General features: G+C 36.3%; 2 protein-coding genes across 3 annotated transcripts in view; one reads left to right on the top strand and one right to left on the bottom strand.

The window, feature by feature from the left end:
- The window catches only part of LOC149621167 (uncharacterized), a 149143-nt gene extending 136223 nt beyond the window's left edge, over positions 1 to 12920 (top strand). The window contains exons 1-7 of one of the 2 annotated variants that reach the window (XM_089855766.1): positions 8902 to 9071; positions 9568 to 9649; positions 9708 to 9770; positions 10127 to 10258; positions 10350 to 10516; positions 10590 to 10633; positions 11301 to 12920. In XM_089855766.1, coding sequence (XP_089711892.1) covers positions 9025 to 9071; positions 9568 to 9649; positions 9708 to 9770; positions 10127 to 10258; positions 10350 to 10516; positions 10590 to 10633; positions 11301 to 12319 — 1554 coding nt within the window. In that variant the 5' untranslated portion in view covers positions 8902 to 9024 and the 3' untranslated portion in view covers positions 12320 to 12920. Of the gene's footprint in view, positions 1 to 8901; positions 9072 to 9567; positions 9650 to 9707; positions 9771 to 10126; positions 10259 to 10349; positions 10517 to 10589; positions 10634 to 11300 lie in introns of those variants that run through there. The other variant, XM_089855767.1, reaches the window with a different exon arrangement.
- The window catches only part of LOC149621160 (sodium-dependent multivitamin transporter-like), a 141643-nt gene that overhangs the window by 12284 nt on the left and 112187 nt on the right, over positions 1 to 17172 (bottom strand). The gene's annotated exons all lie outside the window — the stretch shown is intronic.

The following is a 17172-nucleotide window of genomic DNA, read 5'->3' as shown; positions in this document are numbered from 1 at the left end:
ATTTTCTGGTAAAGATAGAACTGTAGTTCTGACTTGTTATAGTTATTGTAGCTCTTTATTGTGTATATAACATTGCGTGCGGTTTTGTTTATACCGAGAAAACATAATATTTTAGTCTAACTGCTTAAACACGATAAGAGTAATACGTTTGGATCAATTTTCTGAAAAGTTTCCGCAAACGACGTCGGAGTGAAAGGTCGCAAATTTTCCGTGGCGTATTGCGCGCGTTTCTTAACGTTAAAACCAAATCAGCTTTCAAAACAAGTTGGGAAAACCAAAATATTACCTCTCCGTGTCAAGAGGTCTACTACTACAAACGTATTTACCTAGATATGGAATTATTTCACTTTTTTGAAGTAAAAATTTACGAAATATTGAAGCAGTATTCCAAACATAGCGAATGTACAGTAAAGCAGACGACATTTCACATCCAATAAGGATAAATCTTGGACACATGGAAATCAGTCCATGGGGAAAAGAACAGGAAATGAAGTCTACGCTTCAGCTGTTTACCCTATATTCTGAAAGCTACATTCACAACTGGTTTGGAGTGTAAACACTATCGTCTCGTCTCACCTCAACAATATTCTTAAGCGAGGAACACACATGCGTAAAAGTTCGACAGAAACGTAAACTGAAACGTAAACGTACAAAAAACTTCGACGTAAACGTACTAGAAAAGAGAGTTGAAATTGTCTCAACTTTTTCCGTCGTAAAACATTTTACGCTAAGCTCCAGCCAATCAAATGCTCGGATCCGTACGAGGTTTTGGGCAAAAATGGCAGAGAAAAAAAGCAGATCGTAGAAGAGCGCTGATTTGGGGATATTTAAGGGAAGGTTAGAAGCTTTTTACAACTTTTTGACAAGTTTTTCTTTTTATTTTAATGATACGATTTTCGAACAAACTATTTGGCCTACCATTAGGGCACGGTACAGTTTATTAGGTTCGTAGCATTGATTTCAACCCTAAGCATCAATCTCCTCTATGAGCATATAATCCTTTTTAACCGAAAGAGAGATGTCACTGTTTTCGAATTTCAACACCGCAAATTAAGTTTTTCGTTTGCGTTTACGTGTTCAAGTGCGATTCAGATCCAGAAACGTAAACGTAAACGGAATAGAAAATAGTTTACGTTTACGAGTTTTTAGTACGATTCCGTGAAATTTTTACGCATGTGTGTTCCTCGCTTTAGTTTGCCAACATGAATGTTAACGTTAAATAACACCAAAGCTAAATTGTAGCTAGACGCACTAATAGTCAATGCGCACCATAAAGAGAATAATAAGTCTGTAGTTACTACCCGTTTACCATTAGCCCTTTCACTAATCTTATTATTATTATTTAAGAGTGTATTTAACTTTCGGCTCACTCTGAACCGTTGATGTCTGTTCATTTCAGACACGAAAATCAAAGCCAAAAGTTTACTTCACCTCAGGCCTCAATTATTTACTCTTTGTTTCACTAAGCCTATTGCGGATAATACTTGTTATACGCGCCGGAGTCTAGGTCTTAGTTTTCTTCATGAAATCACTAAACCAAGGATTATTCTATATACAGATGTAGTATAGCTTAAGCAATATATAAACAGCCATTTCAAATAACAATATTAAAAAAAATCTTTGGAATATCAAAATGAAACAGAGCTTTAAAGCTACAAAAGTACTAAATGCATCATAATTACGAAAAATACTTCCACATATTCACTTTATATTATGGAAAAAGGGAATATTAAGGTTCTGTATGATTTCTTAACACATCAACACAAGGCTAACTGCTAAAGCGACGCACTAGTGTAACAATGGACGGACACACACAGACAACAAGAGTAACAAGGAGTATAAACACATTAGTGGAAGCAGTATTTGTTTTCCGAAACAATCTCGCTTATGTTTATCCTCTCTAGACTTCGCTAAAAACGTATTACTACTACGTAAAATATTAATAGACAGGCAAGGATTGATACCGTTAAAGAAGGAGCGCAATATTATCCATGTTTTCATTTCATATACAGAGAAAAGAAATTATTATGTTTCTGAGAGGAGCTTCCCATTTTGGTTGTTGTTTTGAAAAATATATCGCAATGCACGGGCCTTGATAGATATAGGAGGCAATGAATGAAATATATCGCATGCACGGGCCTTGCCAGATATAGGAGGCGATGATAATCTCTCTCTTTGCACGAGAGGTTTATCTTTAATATTTAAATAAATATAATTATTTTTAATTATTTTAATCTTCAATAATTAACATTAATAATAGTTAAATCGTTTAAAATAAAGTTATACCTATTATCATCTCAAACTTTGCTAATATTGACGTTTAAAGTGAAGGGTACCCCTCTTGCCCACTTTCTTCAAATTTTGGGGTATATATACGAATTCGTTTCCATTATAATAGTAAGGAAAAAGCGCAATTGCGAAAACCTTTGGTGGCGATCCGACCTTAGGGAGGCTAGACGTTTCTCGTAACCCTAGCTGATCGCCGCGTATATCCTAAAACCAAACGATGATAATGGAGTAGAAGCCAATGATACAGATTGGTGTCTATGTGGAATAGACGGAAGACCAGTGGATGGTGGTGTTAGAAGCCAATGATACAGATTGGAGTCTATGTGGAATAGACGGAAGACCAGTGGATGGTGGTGTTAGAAGCCAATGATACAGATTGGTGTCTATGTGGAATAGACGGAAGACCAGTGGATGGTGGTGTTAGAAGCCAATGATACAGATTGGTGTCTATGTGGAATAGACGGAAGACCAGTGGATGGTGGTGTTAGAAGCCAGTGTAAATGCAGACTGGTGTCAATGTGGGATTGACAAAGAATAGAAGATGGTGGTGGTGGAAGCCAGAAAAGTACCAAGACTGGTGTCAATGTGGGATTGACAAAGAATAGAAGATGGTGGTGGTGGAAGCCAGAAAAGTACCAGACGGGTGTTCATATGGGATGGACGAAGACCAAACATGGTGGTGGTGGAAGCCAGAAAAGTACCAGACTGGTGTTCATATGGGATGGACGAAGACCAAACATGGTGGTGTGAGAACTCTAGTACAGAGTAGCCAACGGAGAGAAATATAATTTTCCAAATTTCTGTGAACTGTCAATGCGGTCCGGAAATTGGGAACACGTTTGCTCCGAGACGCAAACTGCGAACGCGGTCACGTGGGTGTAACAACAGACAGACAGACAGACACACAGACAGACACGGCCGTTACAGAACCTCTCCTGGACTACGTCACACGGAGAGGTAAAAAGAGATGAGATTCTGAGAATCTTTCACTCCTAGTCCCCACTGTGTAACGATCATTTTTTGAAAAGGGGTCGGATACTTTAGAAAGCTCGTAACTCATTAAGGGGTGTTATCTCATAGAATCATCGCACTTTCCTTGTGTCGAATCTATAATTTCCAGATGTTGCATGATTATTTCCTTATTTATGTAGGTAAATCCAAGGCAAAACATGATATTGAAGATCAAAGAGTTGTTGAACTAAGTTCTAAAATTCATACTAGAGAACGAAGCTTCAAATGTGATCAGTTTGAATTTTCCAGCACACAGAAAAGTAATTTCATCAGACATAAACGTATTCACGTTAGGGGAAAACCCTTCAAATGTAATCAGTGTGATTATGCCAGCAAGCTGAAGAGTAATTTGATCAGACATCAACTCTTTCACAGTAGTGAAAAACCCTTCAAATGTGATCAGTGTGATTATGAAAGTAAGGAGAAGTATTATTTGATCAGATATGAACTCATTCACAGTAGTGAAAAACCCTTCAAATGTGATCAGTGTGATTATGGTAGCAAGCGAAAGTCCGATTTCAAAGACATCAACACATTCACAGTAGTGAAAAAACCTTCAAATGTGATCAATGTGAATTTGCTAGCGCGACTAAAAATTATTTGTTTAAACATAAACGTATTCACATTGGTGAAAAACCCTTCAAATGTGATCAATGTGACTATGGATCCACGCAGAAGGCTCATTTAAACGCACATCAACGCATTCACAGTGGTGAAAAACCCTTCAAATGTGATCGGTGTGATTATGCCTGCACAATCAAGAGTATTTTGATCATACATCAACGCATTCACAGTGGAGAAAAACCCTTCAAATGTGATCAGTGTGACTATAAATGTAGGTAGAGAAGTAATTTGATCGTACATCAGCGCATTCACCTTAAGAAGAAAACCTTTCAAATGTGATTATACCAGCACAAGTGAGTCTAATTTGATCACACATCAGCGCGTTGATAGTGGTGAAATACCATTCAAGTTTTATCATTGTGAAGATGTATCATCACACCAACGTAGAAAGCACATAGGCGAATGGAATGGATTTGAAGGACTAGTAAAGAGTAGAAACAAGGAATATTTTTATTGTAAGACCTATTTGTATAAAAAAATTTCCAATGATGTAAAATTTCCGGCAACATTTTGTTCATGGTGTGATAAACATTGCTCCCGAAATAGATTATAACCCGAAAAGTTTATCAGCTTTTCATTTCAGGTCGTTACGTAACTGTCTAATTATCTATGAAATCTATACTTATTTTGATTTTTAAAATAATTGAAAACTATCAAGGAGCAGTAATGGATGAAACCATTGTCCAATGAATATGAATGAATATTAAAATTCCTAAAATCTGTTTAAATTATATAAGTTTTTAGATGCTAATTTCAATTGAAGTAAGTTACCTAACCTTTTGGGGCAACATCGTGCATATAAATAAATGAAAAGTTTTTTGGGTACCGCAATTTACAAACGTAATTTGTGGGGCGGGACCGTATTAGAGACTTGGCTTATTAGAAAGTGTACTAATTTCTGCCCAACATATTTATATGTGAATCTTACAAAAACAAATTGAAAGAACTTTACAAGTAAGAAAACCAATATAAGAAACTAAAGTGGTATCAGAAGTATATTATACAAGTAGCAAAGTGCCTTGTCACACCTTAAGTCTAATAAAGACAATGAATTAATTATTTTACTTAGATAAATATTCGTAGGTTTTCATTAATAATAATTTTCCGTCGTGGAGCTATTTCTTCTTGGGAACAACTATCTCTTTCCTAGTGGCAATTTTTTTCCGCACCATTTTAACCGTACAATAAAGGTAGAACTTGATATTGTTACGAGTTACTAATTCGAATAAAACCGCATAATCCTCGCAAATCTTGATATTCAAGCGATATAAAACTATTTGGCCCGTGAAGTTTTAAATTAAAAATAATCGAATTTATCCTTACCGCATTTAGTGTATAGTTCCTCTTCTCTCACAATCCAGCAAAGCAACTGATTTAATGATTTTGGCTTACACGATGCATTTATCTCCGAGCACCAATCTTTTAAACGTTTGCTCTAAACGATTTTGTAGGCTTTAAATATAATGTAGGTAATTAGCACGGCTGTCTGTTAAATGTATATTGGTGTCATTTATATTTATAGAAATCCAAGATGTCGGACAATATTCAAATAGAAACTATAAGGCGCACCTAATATTCTTCGCAATCTTCTGAAAAACAATGTACCTTGTCAAAGGCAGGAACCATTTATAACTCATTCACGAGGGTGGAGCTAAAACTAGCCTTAGCTATAAGCTTGGGGAGCCAGTAAACTCCACCAAAATTAAGCGTCATTTCTTTAAACCACAGCCAAAACTTGCTTAAAGCTGAAATTCCAAAACATTTCAGTATCGGACATTTTCGATGTAAAAAAGGAGGGTAGGCAATTCTCAGTACCGGGACATACAAGAGGGTTGATACATTGCCGTCTTTGCGAAATCTCATGATACAAATTAAAGCAAGGTGGAAGGGAAAGTTTTACCCAAGTGTCTTTCCCTTTTAGTTACATGGAAATGGTCTATTGATAGCGAGACATTTTTTAGGAACGTCAATTTCACTTCGAAAATGCTAAGATTTAAAATTGTCCCTTCCCTCCAAGAATTCAGAGGAGGTTAAAACCAGACTTGCTGAATCTATCTTTGACTGGAAACTTAACATCTGCTAGTCAAGTCACGAAGAATATTTCGTAATATCTGCTTGTGTGTGTGTGTACTGTTTTGTGTCGCGGCATGGTCAAACTGAACTTTCGATGGATATCATGTACAATATGGTGAACGAGATATCAACGCTGAAATACCTATTTTCTTCCAGTTCAAAATTGAAAATTATTCTAGTTAATTGTTGTTAAGATATATTTCAGAATTTCATTTGGATCGCGAGTTTGACGTTAAAAATTTTCTGCGCTCCCATTTTTTTCCGAGAGCCCGAGCACATTTGTTAATCAAGTTACGAAAACTATTTCGTAATATCTGCTTGTGTGTTCTAATTTGTGTCGCGTGTATATCTTTATATCCTAGGTGTTAAATTGCTACACAATACCCGAGTTTTCTAACACTGCACATATATAGTTTTCGATCTTGGAGGATTAACGTAGGCAACGGATTCATACTTATACACAAGGGCTACAAAAGTGCAGACTTCATTGTCCTCCACGAAAATTTTTTTATAGGACATGTGTCCAGTGGTACCCCCTTTGACTGGAAAATTTATAGGACATTGTCCACTGAAGTGCGCAAAAATTGCGTCTCGTATTCATAGTCAAGCTGTCAAAACGTCGGAAAAATTTACTGGTCAACCGTCCAGTGACCCTCCCCCCCTTAGTTTTTAAAAAAATTATTTGACATTTTAAAATTTTATTGGACAATGTCCAGCGTCCTGTGCTTATTTCTTGCCCTGCCTCCAAGTAGCTTGGCCACCTGGTATGTATTCTCCTAGTTTGAAAACTATGCATAGAGTAATGGCAGTACTACTTGTGCAATAGTCATATCCTTCTATCTCACACCTCAGTGTCACCTCCATACAAGAGCGCGCCCAGACGATCTACACCAGGCTAGGAAATAAGACAGGTTTACAGGTCAAAAACCAGTTTATTAATAGCTTGGACCACTTTTTTTTATTCAAAGCGCGAGGGTCACTGGTCCCAATGACTAGTTTATTAATTCCTACATTTATTAAAAATTGATATGGGGACCTCTTTAATTATTTTCATTTTAACATAAATTTCGACTCCAGGAGTCCAGTTGTGTACACAACCCCTTTGACAACCCTAAGCCGAGAGAGATTTTTTTAGAAGAGAGAACGACCACAAGTCCTGGGACCAGTAGAAAAATAAATTGGGGAAGGGTCATTGGTCCCGGGACCAGTTTCATATTTAAGACATCAGGGGTCACTGGTCCGGAGGACTAGTTCAAAAATAAACCTTATTTCCAAGCCTGATCTACACACCTCTCTACTGCCACTAATCTAGTTATCATTCGGAAATTTAAAAAATCCGAAGGGAATTAGTAGAGAGATGGCTCACTATTATTTCATTCCATTTACTACTTTCTGGCGATCCGAAGACTTTTTCGATTTCTATTTAGAGTTGTGATTTTTCGCCTCCTTTGAATTTTCCGCCGGATTAAGAGTTACTTGGGCCAGTTTAAAAAAATCCTTATTTCTCAGCCTGCACAGCATCTTCCTTTGAATTCTAGTCAGAGTCTATTTGGTCGTGAACTCGTGACCATAGACATTAGAATACTATGTATCTCTATGCTCGTGACTCTAGCTCTAGAGGTAATCAGATAAGTATTGGAATTTCTAAATGCCACTCCAATAACAAAAATATTACTACCTCCAAGCCCGAAGCTGGGAAACTTAGTACTCAGGGCCGGAAATAAGCACAGGACACTGGACATTGTCCAATAAAATTTTAAAATGTCCCATAATTTTTTAAAAAACTAAGGGGATCACTGGACAGTTTGACCAATAAATTTTCCCAAGTTTTGATCAGGGTTGTCTGATTTAAATCAGTTTGATTTAAATCACTGATTTAAATCAAGCGATTTTTTTAAAAAAATCATTTGATTAAAATCAAGAATATATTTTTATTTTTAAAAAATGTTTTCTAAGATTCCAAGGAGTATTTTAAGTAACTCGAGAAGAAACTTAATTAGAAAAGACCTAAAATTAAAAATAATCGTGGTTTTGGTATATTTTAATCTATGTTTTTCCCAGAACTCCAGTTTGTCTTGCTGGAAAGGCTAGGAAATAAAATAGCGGTCAAGCTAGTCTTTTTATACAAGCATTTGAATAGTAATAATATCAAATAGCTGCTTAAATGTCATGATTATTTTGCTTTTGCTTAATTTTGACTCAAAAGTTTTCATGTTGGTAATTTACTATCTATTAGTTCAATAAAAATAAAAAAAATCAAATAAATCAATTAAAATCAAAAAAATCCGATTTAAATAAAAAAAATCGATTTTTTTGATTTTTTTGAAAAAATCAAAAAAATCGCCAACCCTGGTTTTGATAGCTTGACTATAGAGATGCAACACTATTTTTGCACACTCCAGTGGACAATGTCCTATAAATTTTCAATTCAAACAGGGGGTCACTGGACACATGCAGGGCCGGAAATAAGCACAGGACACTGGACATTGTCCAATAAAATTTTAAAATGTCCCATAATTTTTTCAAAAACAATGGGGGTCATTGGACAGTTTGACCATTAAATTTTCCCAAGTTTTGATAGCTTGACTATGGAGATAGACACTACTTTTCACATTCCAGTGGACAATGTCCTATAAATTTTCCAGTTAATCAGGGGGTCACTGGACACATGTCCTATAAGAAATTTTTCTTATTTCCGGCCCTGGACACATGTCCTATAAGAAATTTTTCTTATTTCCGGCCCTGTAATAGTACTTACCTCTCTCGGGCTGTCTGCTAGTCATTCTTATTCTGGCGCGAAAAGCGGTCAACGAGACACGGAAGCCCTTAAATGTGTATTACTAAAATTATTAATCCTTAGTACTAGAAATACTATTAATAAGAGAAGGAACTCTTTCTCCAAGAAGAACAAAAGGCATTAGTTACTAGTAACAAGAAAACGTTTCAGTTAGACGATAAAGGGCTTGACTTTTAGCCTTGAATGATTGGTTTAATCAGCTTTTTTGACGGGTAAAAAGGACAAGTAGGATGGATTCATTGAAAGATTGTGTTGTTACGTTGAAACCTTTAAGCTGGTAAGTAATAAAAATATTTCGGAAATTTGAAGAATACCTCAAGAGGTTTAAGGGAACTGCCCTGGCAAAACCTAACCTAAGTTGATCTAATCCGGCCTAACTAACCAAACACAATGTAAAACAGGATTAAATTTTTTGGCCCATCTATCTTAGAAAGGCCAAATGGGCCAGGGAATCAAGAAAAGATTTGCTTTGTGAATACTTTATTGTACAAAAAGGGAAACTTTAGCCAATTAATATATTTTGGAAAATATTTCCAAATCTTGAGTTGATTGAAAAAAGACAGTTACTATGGGAGCTAATTCTAACAACCAAATACGTGATATCTCGTACGCTTCTCGCGAAACCAGAATCAAAGATGAAATTATAAGTCGCGAAATCATTGAAACTTAACTTGAAAAAAAGATCTCTAAATTAATTAGAAATTCATTTTTCTCCATTCCTTTGCTTGTTTTTCAAAGAATGTTCCATGTCTTCATTCAAAGTTTAATTTTAGGGAAGAAATGTGTCGTCACAAACTGTCTTTACGCAACGCCTATATGAATTTGGTCAATTTTCAAAGGGATATTCAAAGACAGGTATATGAGAAAATATTGTTCTACCGCGTGAAGTTTAAAATTACAATGAAAATTTTAGGAAATGGATGAGAATGATGGTTTCTTAAGAAAAGATGATAAAATGAAGAAACTGAGGAACAAGGTAATAATTGACAAAACAAGAACACTTTCCAAATATTATTCCCATAGAAAAAGCATTGCAAGGAAATCTGATGGGAAAAACGAAACGAGGGGTGCTTTCGCCATTGTCTGGAGTTCAATGCTCATCAGCCATTAAATGGCTGATGAGCATTGAACGTTTGTAAATGTCCTGCCAATGAAAAATTTCACTCTCATTGGCTAGAAGTTTAGAGGATGAAGGGCCCTTGTTTTCATCATCATTAAAAAATTAGGATCAACAATTTTCTTTAAACGACATTGGTTTCCCCTCTCTCTTGTTTGTCCTTAATGTCCCATGGAAATCAGCTGTAGTAATGGAATCTTAATTCAATTTTTTAGTTTGACGTTTTAATTTCAAACGTGAGAAAAGAGCGAATGGAAAATGAGCTAACTATTAATGAGCAAGGAGATAAAATTGACAGGCTCAATAAGGTCAGAGAAGAATTGAAAAACAAAGTCAAAGATCTTAAGGTACGCGACATTGTTCATTTGATGAAAACGCAAATATGAGGTTAGGTATTAGCAATATTCATTAATCATTGTTAATTGTTCAAAAAATTAGGAGAAAAATGGAGAAATTGAAAAGGCTAACGATGTATCAGTGAAAGTTGAACCAGTTGATTATGATTCAGAGCCAAAAGTTGAACCAGTTGATAATGATTCAGAACCAGATAGCCAAGCATTATCCCTACCAGTTGCGGAACAACAACCGCAATCTCAAAATGAAAGGTATTGCAAGAGAAAAAGGTTGTATGGATTTTGTTGTTTACACGTTTTTTTTTATCATAATTTATCTCTGTAGTTCGGAAGGAGTCCCTACTGAGGACCGGAACAACAAGCAGCCTGGTGCGTAAATTTTTATTTATGTAGAAATATTGTAGGTCTCCCCAAGTCACTTGCTGGGTGCATAATCCTCTCAACCACTTGTTTCTGTAAGATTTTTGAGTTAAAATGTTGGAAAGTTTTAATACCCTTCATTTTCAGCGTTAGCCCAAAAACTCACCCCTAGGTCCAAATAATTGGTTTCTTTTAAACTTTCATCTGTTTTAAAGATTATCACTATTGCAAATGAGCTTGATTATATAAGGAAATAAGAGGAGAATTAATGGACAATCTCATTTGAAAGATGGACATTTTCCAACTTTGCTAAGGGGAAATAGTTTGACCCTATGTGCCCACAACAAGCCTCGCATTGGTTTGGAGAGAAAGCAACTACTTCTTTTCTTTAATAGTGTGCGCCTTCATATGCCCCTGCATTCCTTATTTTTTCATGTGCGCTTGCAGAACAAAGCATTTTTTATGTTAATTTATAAACTACGCATGAATATTACCAAGAAAAAATAGGTGCGATTCTTTGAAAAGTGGGCGGATACTTTAGAAAGCTCGCGACTAATTAAGGGGTGTGACACGAGCTCCGTCCACATCTCATAGAATCATCGCGGTTTCCTTGTGTCGTATCTTTCTTTTCCAGATGTTACATTTCCTGAATGAAATGTAGTTTTGCTTTGTGTAGGTAAATCCAAGAAAAATCAAAATATTGAAGATAAAAGAGGAGTAGAACATCGCTCTAAAATTCGTGCTAAAGAACAAAGCTTCAAATGTGATCAGTGTAAATTTTCCACTTCACACAAAAGTAAGTTGTTCAGACATCAACGACGTAAACACATTGGTGGAAAACACTTCAAATGTGATCAGTGTGATTATGCCAGCAAGCAGAAGAGTAATTTGATCAGACATCAACGCATTCATAGTGGTGAAAAACCCTTCATATGTGATCAGTGTGATTATGGTAGCAAGCGAAAGTCCGATTTGAAAAAACATCAACACATTCACAGTAGTGAAAAACACTTCAAATGTGATCAGTGTGATTATGGATCCACGCAGAAGGGTAATTTGATCGCGCATCAACGCATACACAGTGGGGAAAAACCCTTCAAATGTGATCAGTGTGACTATCGATGCACGCAGAAGAGTAGTTTGATCACCCATGAACTCATTCACAGTGGTGAAAAACCATTCAAATGTGATCAGTGTGACTATGATAGCAGGAACAAGAGTGATTTGAAAAACCATCAACGAAATCACAGTAGTGAAAAACCCTTCAAATGTGATCAATGTGAATATGCTAGCGCGACTAAAAATTATTTGTTTAAACATAAACGTATTCACATTGGTGAAAAACCCTTCAAATGTGATCAGTGTGACTATGGATCCACGCGGAAGGTTCATTTCATCGCACATCAACGCATTCACATTGGTGAAAAACCCTTCAAATGTGATCGGTGTGATTATGCCAGCACAATCAAGAGTAATTTGATCATACATCAACGCATTCACAGTGGTGAAAAACCCTTCAAATGTCATCAGTGTGACTATAAATGTAGGCATAGTAGTTATTTGATCATACATCAACGAATTCACAGTGGTATAAAACACATAAAATGTGATCAGTGTGACTATAAATGTAGGCAGAGTAGTAATTTGATCGTACATCAGCGCATTCACCTTAGGAAGAAAACCCTTCAAGTGTGATTATACCAGCACAAGTGAGTCTAATTTGATCACACATCAGCGCGTTGATAGTGGTGAAATACCATTCAAGTTTTATCATTGTGAAGATGTATCATCACACACATGTAGAAAACACATGGGTCAATAGAATGGATTTGAAGGAGTAGTAAAGAGTAGAATCGAGGAATGAATGAAAAATTTCCAATGTTGTAAAATTCGAAAAAAAAATTTGAGATTTCGCTATTGAATGAAACGATGTTCCTCTGACAAATTCCTAATACCTTTTCCATTACACGCACTTCTTCGGGCAACATTTTGTTCTTAGTGTGATAAACATTGCTCTCGAAATAGATTATAACCCGAAAAGTTTATCAGCTTTTCTTTTCAGGTTGTTACGTAACTGTCTAATTATCTATGAAATCTATACTTATTTTGATTTTTAAAATAATTGAAAACCATCAAGGAGCAGAGTCCAATCTTCATTACAAGTTAATTCTCCTAATTCTGAAATAATGTACATTGATTTCTTGATGTTCTGATTTTATTGTTTTATTGTAAATGAATTTTTATGACTATTAAAATTTATAAAATCTGCTTAAATGATATCAGTTTTCAGATGGTAATTTCAATTGAAGAAAGTTACCTAACCTTTGGGGCAACATCAAAAATAATTACATACAAACAAATGAAAACGCTTACACAAATCACGGTTTTATTTTTATTTATTTATTACAAGCACACGCTCACCAAATGTACTTTATTTGTAATTCAAATAATATTTCTGATAACAGTTGCGGATTCCCTATTGCATGATTCTTAAAAAGCCACTTGTTCCTGAAAAATTAGATACAATGCAGCTTAAAGCCTGACAATAGCTTAAAAACTATGGTGTTGGGATCGGTTGGGATTATTGTCGTGATATACTACAGTAGAAAGTTGTTGAGTCAATTTTACATATTTCATTCGTCAAACAGAACTATCGATGGAAATAATGTACAGTATGAACACTTCATAGTTTACGAGATATCTACGCTGAAATACCTATTTTCTTCCAGTGTGAAATTGAAAATGATTCTTTTTAATTTCAGAATTTAATTTAGATCGCGAGTTAAAAAACTTTCTGTGCTCCCATTTTTTTCCGAGAGCCCAACAAGGAATTGAGCGAAGTTTTTTAAAACGATTGCTAAGATTGCTTAAAGGGGCTAACCGGACCTCTCCCGAGGCAGTCTGCCTTTAGGGACGGGGGAAAACACCAGAGAGAATTTAGAAGGGGAGTGGAAGGCCCCCCCCTTTGACTCTATTAAACGTGATGACGCCCAAACAAGACGTCGCGTTGAGCTTTTTGGGGTAGGCGAGTTTCCGGTCACGTGTTCTAAAATATCTCTGTTACCAACGCATCATACCGGAAATCGACCTGCCTAGATAACGTTTAGCAGACGACGTTGCGCTACATTCCAAACCACCCCTTCCACTCCCCTTCTAAATTCTGTCTGAAAACACTCAGCTTTTTGGCCATAAGGAGTGGCGCCACTGTCGCGGCGGGGGGCTAGGCATTATGCTTCCCAACAGTTTGACCCCGCAAGCCTCCGGTGGCGCCCTTTAAAGACTTCAACGAAACAAGCTGTTGGCGCCGAGCACAGATCGAGTGAGCTCTGGTGAGTGGGACATAATTTCTTAAAAATAATCTTTTGTGAAATAAGTCTGAAAGCAGTTTTGACAATTATCCCGTCGCGAGTTCAACCAGATCCTATTTGATCCTGATTTGATGGTCTGCTAGTGGTTCAAAGGAAATAGTTTAAATAGATTAATTAGCTAATTTTTTAAAAGATATCACCAAAAGTGGAACGAGATTTAGATATAACCCATTATGTCTTGAAGATATAGCATTTAGTTTTGGAATACCACATGTTGTTCACTTTTACTACATTTTATATCTTATTTAATTTATAATGTTTAATTTTGGAGTTTGAAGGTAAAATATATATATTTTAATAAATTATCCATTATATATTTCTACTTTTGCAATTAAAGCGCTTAAAAATAATAATTTGTTATTTAAGGCTAAATTTAATTTTGACAATTTTCCTGTCACGAGTAGAGCAAGATTTTGGTCCACGATAGTCTACAATCTACATCACGCTGACCAGGACGACCGCCTTATTTCTACGTTATTAATCACGTAGTCTTGATCTACAGTTCTACACACAGTTTTCAAGGTCTGCTACGTTCTGGCTAATTGACGCCTTTATGAGACATACCTCATGCGATTGATTGAGCCGTTGATAAGATAATTCATTAGAATAACATTAAGAGTAGGGGTGTGCGAATACCACTTTTTGGGTATCGAACCGGTTATCGAATACCAAAAAATTTTCCTTATCAAATACCGAATCGAATAGTTTATTCCAAATCGAATATGGAATAGTTGGGCCTTGGTAATTTTTTTTCCTTCCCGATTAATCGCGAATAGTTAAGCCTAGTAACCGCGAATATTTAACCCTAGTATTCGCGAATACTAGGCCAACTATTCGCGGCTAATCGGGTAGTAACCCTAATATTCGCCAATAGTCAATACAAAGCAAGGAGAAGAACAATTAGAAGCTCCTAAATTTCAAAATACCTCTCCTCATTGGTGGTAAAGTATTTCTTAAAATATTCCTATGCACTTGCTGGTAGTTTTTGATGGGAGACAAATAAAATTGGGATGATATTTTTTTAAATAAACCTAAATTTATGGTAGTCGAACTTTAACCGAATAGTCAGTTCGGTATTCGATATTCGAATCGAATAGTGAAAATGGGTTTATCGAATACCGAATCGAATTATTCGGTTCGGTATTCGATCGAATTATTCGATTGAAACGGTTAACCGCACACCTCTAATTAAGAGTATTCAATATAAATAGTGTTGAAGGTTTAATTATAATTAATCAAATATTCTAGTTTAATATAACAAATAACGTAATCAAAGGGCGGGAAAAGCTGACTGGGTTTGGTATTGAAATATTTGTGTTTCATTTTGCTAGTTTGTTCAAAGGTCTGAAATTATTTTTACGTCGCGAGTCCGGCCGAATTTCAGTTCTTTTTTCCGAGCGAGTTTGCGTCGTTGAGTGCGTGATCGAGTTGGCTATGGTTTTTGAAAACTGCTGTCGCATATTTCTCGATGACGGTGATTGAAAGGCCGTCAATTTGCCAGAACGCAAAAGCAATTTGCAAAACCACCGTGGCCAAACTAGCCCAGAAAAACCGAACGGAAATTTCTGCCGGACTCGCGCTAAGGCTGAGAATTGAGAATAAGGATTTTTTTAAGTGGACATTTTTCCAGGGCCACCACCTTATTTCTCACATTCTCAGCCTGCTGAGTCTAGAGATTAGTCAGATAAGTATTGCATTATCTTCGCCAACATTATTAATACTGTTGGCAAAGGTTTTATCTAAATTCCACTCCAATAATAAAAATAATACCACCTCCAAGCCCGAGACTGGGAAACTTAGCTGTCTGCTAGTCATTCTTATCTTATTATGACACGAAAAGCGGTCAACAACTCAACATCAACTATAGTCTGTCAAACGAAAGAAGAGCCCTGAAAAATTTGTCCAAATTGGTGTCGCCACCATCGACCCCATAGTACTTTATCAACTTGTTTTGTTTTGTCAATAGTCGTCTGTAATATAGCCAGCTACGGAGTACGGAGCCGACCTGACTCTTGAGTTGAATATGCTAGAATGAACAGGAGCAGACGAGAAGAAAATAGTTTCGGGGAAGTGTATTCATCCGCGAGTTCCCGCCAAAAACGCGGTAGCGGAAAGGCGCGAAAAAAACCATAACTCGACGCCTCTCGAAACCCCCTTTGATACGTACTTCCCCCTATTTACTTCTGATTATACGTAATTATTATGTATTGAACTGATTTGATGGCTTAACATACAAGAATGAAATTCATTCGACCACTGTAGCGAATGTGATTTTATTTCTGAACTCTACTGCTGATGCCAATCACAAAGATCAAGACATCGGCCCAAATAGCAACAAGTTCAAATTTCCCAACAGGGTTTTGAGGATCAACAGAGCATGCTGGGAAATAACTTATGATAATCTGATTGAGCTAAGATGGCACAGAGAAAGGCTTTAAAATATTATAATGGCAAAAGCAATAAAGCCAGAGCTTGAACGCCCCAATTATTATCGTTTATGATCAGATTAGAATTTTCATATGATAAGTGAAACAAATGTAGGCATTACTTACAGCGAAATTACGTATGTTCGATTTTGGGAAAAGATTAGGCATTATTAAGTTATCTAAGCAAACGATTTGCCACTAGAATACTTATTTCTGTGAAATATTTGAGTCAAATGTTGGGAAGTGTAAATTCGCCTCAGCTTTAGCCCAAAAACTCGCCCCTAGGTCCAAATATAAGTGTGCTTGCAGAATTCCGATTTTTTTATGTTAATTTGTGGACTACGCGTGAATATTACTAAGAAAAAATAGATGCGATTCTGAGAATCTTTCACTCCTAGTCCCCACTGTGTGTGAAAAGTGGGCGGATACTCTAGAAGGGTCCTGACTAATTATGGGGTGTGATACGAGCTCCGTCCACATCTCATAGAATCATGGCGCTTTCCAGTAGGCCTGTGCGGGTAGTGATTTTTGGGTTTCGGGTCGGGTACGGGTAGTTGAAAAAACTTCCAATCGGGTATCGGGTCGGGTACCTGGATTTCTAACGGGTACTCGAATAAGTAGGCCTAGCTAAACTACCATTATTCGGGTGCTTTTCGGGTAGCAAAAAATCATATCGGGCACTTATCGGGATGAAATACTTTTATATGTGAAAAAAATAAGTGTCATGAAAGACTTGGATACCATTATGGCGAAA

Source organism: Phalangium opilio, unplaced genomic scaffold (assembly GCF_054372755.1).
Source record: "Phalangium opilio isolate 3A_F unplaced genomic scaffold, DU_Popi_V2 ptg000209l_1, whole genome shotgun sequence".
In the NCBI taxonomy this organism is placed as follows: Eukaryota; Metazoa; Arthropoda; class Arachnida; order Opiliones; family Phalangiidae; genus Phalangium; species Phalangium opilio.
The sequence above is the reverse complement of the archived record's forward strand: the minus strand, read 5'-3'. Positions and strand labels throughout refer to the sequence as shown.